The sequence below is a fragment of the Portunus trituberculatus genome, chromosome 43, assembly GCF_017591435.1.
Source record: "Portunus trituberculatus isolate SZX2019 chromosome 43, ASM1759143v1, whole genome shotgun sequence".
Taxonomy (NCBI): domain Eukaryota; kingdom Metazoa; phylum Arthropoda; class Malacostraca; order Decapoda; family Portunidae; genus Portunus; species Portunus trituberculatus.
In genome coordinates this window covers 10,067,396-10,069,410 of record NC_059297.1, presented here as the reverse complement: position 1 = coordinate 10,069,410, position 2,015 = coordinate 10,067,396, and the positions used below count along the sequence as shown (strand labels likewise).

Below are 2,015 nucleotides of genomic sequence, written 5' to 3'. Positions count from 1 at the left end.
GGTATCTGAACGTATAAATTCACGTGAGGTGGTACTAACTCCACTGATCCAAAGCAGCTCATCTGGCGTTGTTGGTTTCGTACCCAAGGCGTTGATCCCACTGACCCAGTCTCCATGAACCAGTGTTGTTCATTATGCTTCTTCTTCACTAAGCACCTGCCGGTGCTAAGCCAGAAACTAAAAGAAAATATTATATCACTATTAAAGTAATTGAAACTAATGATATTTAAAAAACGAAGCTTTAATTCATTCAAAAGACGAGACTTGTCTACAAACATGAGGGTCCCATGTCCTGGGGAAAAGAGAAAAAAAACTTTCTCCAAGAGTCTGTGAGATTCGGCAAGTCACATCTTCACCCCGACAACGAAAGAAGTAGTCGTTTCGGTCCTGCTGTTCCACTAGTCAGAAACACCTTGCCAGAAACTGTCGAATTGTAAGAAAGACTATGCAGTCATAATAATATTGTTGTTTTCTTGAGATATAAGGTAACCATGTGTGAGACACGTGTGATCTGTCCGGATACTAGCCGGTACAATCTCTGCAGCGGTTCCCAACCTTATTTGTCCCGTTCCCCCTTTTCCAGTCATTGTTTCACCTGTGGACCCCCTACAACGAAATAGGTTAAGCCAAGAAAATTAATAAAAGATTTTTCTGCAAGAAATGAATATATTAATGTAAAATGCCTTCCATTGTTATGCTGATTAAGATGTAGGCCTATTTATATGAAATCAGAAAACATTCCGTTCAGCACTTTTTGATTTAAGTAAAACACATAGGAAAAATGTTATGTTAATGTTGTTATAGTTGTAGGTATTGTGTGCAAAAACTATCTTTATAATATTTGCCCTTTTTTGAGCTTGCAAGCACATGTATGAATAAAAGAATCACAAAACTGTATGAATACAACAAAAATCACAAAACAGCAGTGAATGAAACTTTTCATTGGTTGCGAAAAAGTATGTCACTTTATATTTCTCAATGGGACTTTTGTGGTTGTTTTGAGCAACCAGCTCATGAATCCTTGGCTCAGTGGCAGCCAGTGCACACCTCAAGTCATCTTCCACAGACAGCTTGTTCCTTGATTTTGTTTTTATTGCAAGTAATGAAGAAAACCCACTTTCGCACAGGTAGGTTGAAGCAAAAGGCAAAAGAACTCGAACTGCCAGATCACTTATTTTTGGATATGATTCCATCATTGAACACCAGAAGCTAGACAAGGAGTTTGACTGGAACACATTCTTGGCTGTTGAATCATGGAGAAGCTCAATGAACTCTTCTTGTGCGTCTTCTAACACATCATCAACCTGACATAAGAAAGGATTTTTTGCTAATCCTGCATGCTGAGGGCTCAAGTCAGGAAAGTAACGGCGAAATTCATCATCTAGCTGAGACAAGTGGTCCATGATTTCCTTGGACAAGGTACTTGAAAGCTGACCATCAGCAAGAACTTCATTCAATGATGGAAACATCATAAATTTTCCTACACTCACTCTCTTCTTATACAGCTCCAATTTGGCCAAAATGCATGTATTGAGTCACAGTGGCTGAGCAAGTTTGAATCCTTTCCTTGGAGTCTCAAGTTCAGCTGGTTGAAGATTTCAAATATGTCCACAAGATAAGCAAGGCGGAGCTCAAAGTGTTCTGATTTCAATATCTCCAACAGGTCACATTTTTTCTGTACATCAAGAAACATTTCAACTTCCTGGCGAAGAGAGAAGAAGCGGGACAAAATCTCCTGCAGAGTCTGCAGGGAGATTTTGTCCCATGACCATCCCAAGGGCCAAATTTGTCACATGGACCGTGAGTTTGACACCGCTGATACTGTTAGCTAATGTAGAGCAATTCTAACATTTAAGCATTCAGTTTTAAGGATTGTGAACAGTAGTATAAATTTTATTCTGAGCCGCATGTCTCCTAATTCCAGTATAATAAATTTAAAAATAAGTAGAATCTCTATGGACCCCTTGAAATTCTTCCATGGACCCCTGGTTGGGAACCACTGAACTAAAGCCTCC

General features: G+C 39.3%; 1 protein-coding gene across 1 annotated transcript; it reads right to left on the bottom strand.

The window, feature by feature from the left end:
- Positions 1 to 268: 268 nt before the first annotated feature.
- LOC123517973 (protein ZBED8-like) lies at positions 269 to 1,469 on the bottom strand. Its single transcript, XM_045278476.1, has 2 exons — positions 966 to 1,469; positions 269 to 292 (listed from the first exon to the last, which is right to left on the bottom strand). Exons 1-2 carry the CDS (start codon positions 1,467 to 1,469, stop codon positions 269 to 271), a joined length of 528 nt encoding a protein of 175 aa, XP_045134411.1.
- Positions 1,470 to 2,015: the final 546 nt, after the last annotated feature.

What these genes read in the sequence shown, in the direction of transcription:
- LOC123517973 (XM_045278476.1), bottom strand. Translation starts at nt 1,469, where the DNA reads ATGTTTCCATCATTGAATGAAGTTCTTGCTGATGGTCAGCTTTCAAGT. An exon ending in GTCCCATTGAGAAATATAAA is followed by an intron (nt 293 to 965) that starts GTGACATACTTT and finishes TCTTTTCCCCAG; the next exon opens with GACATGGGACCCTCATGTTT.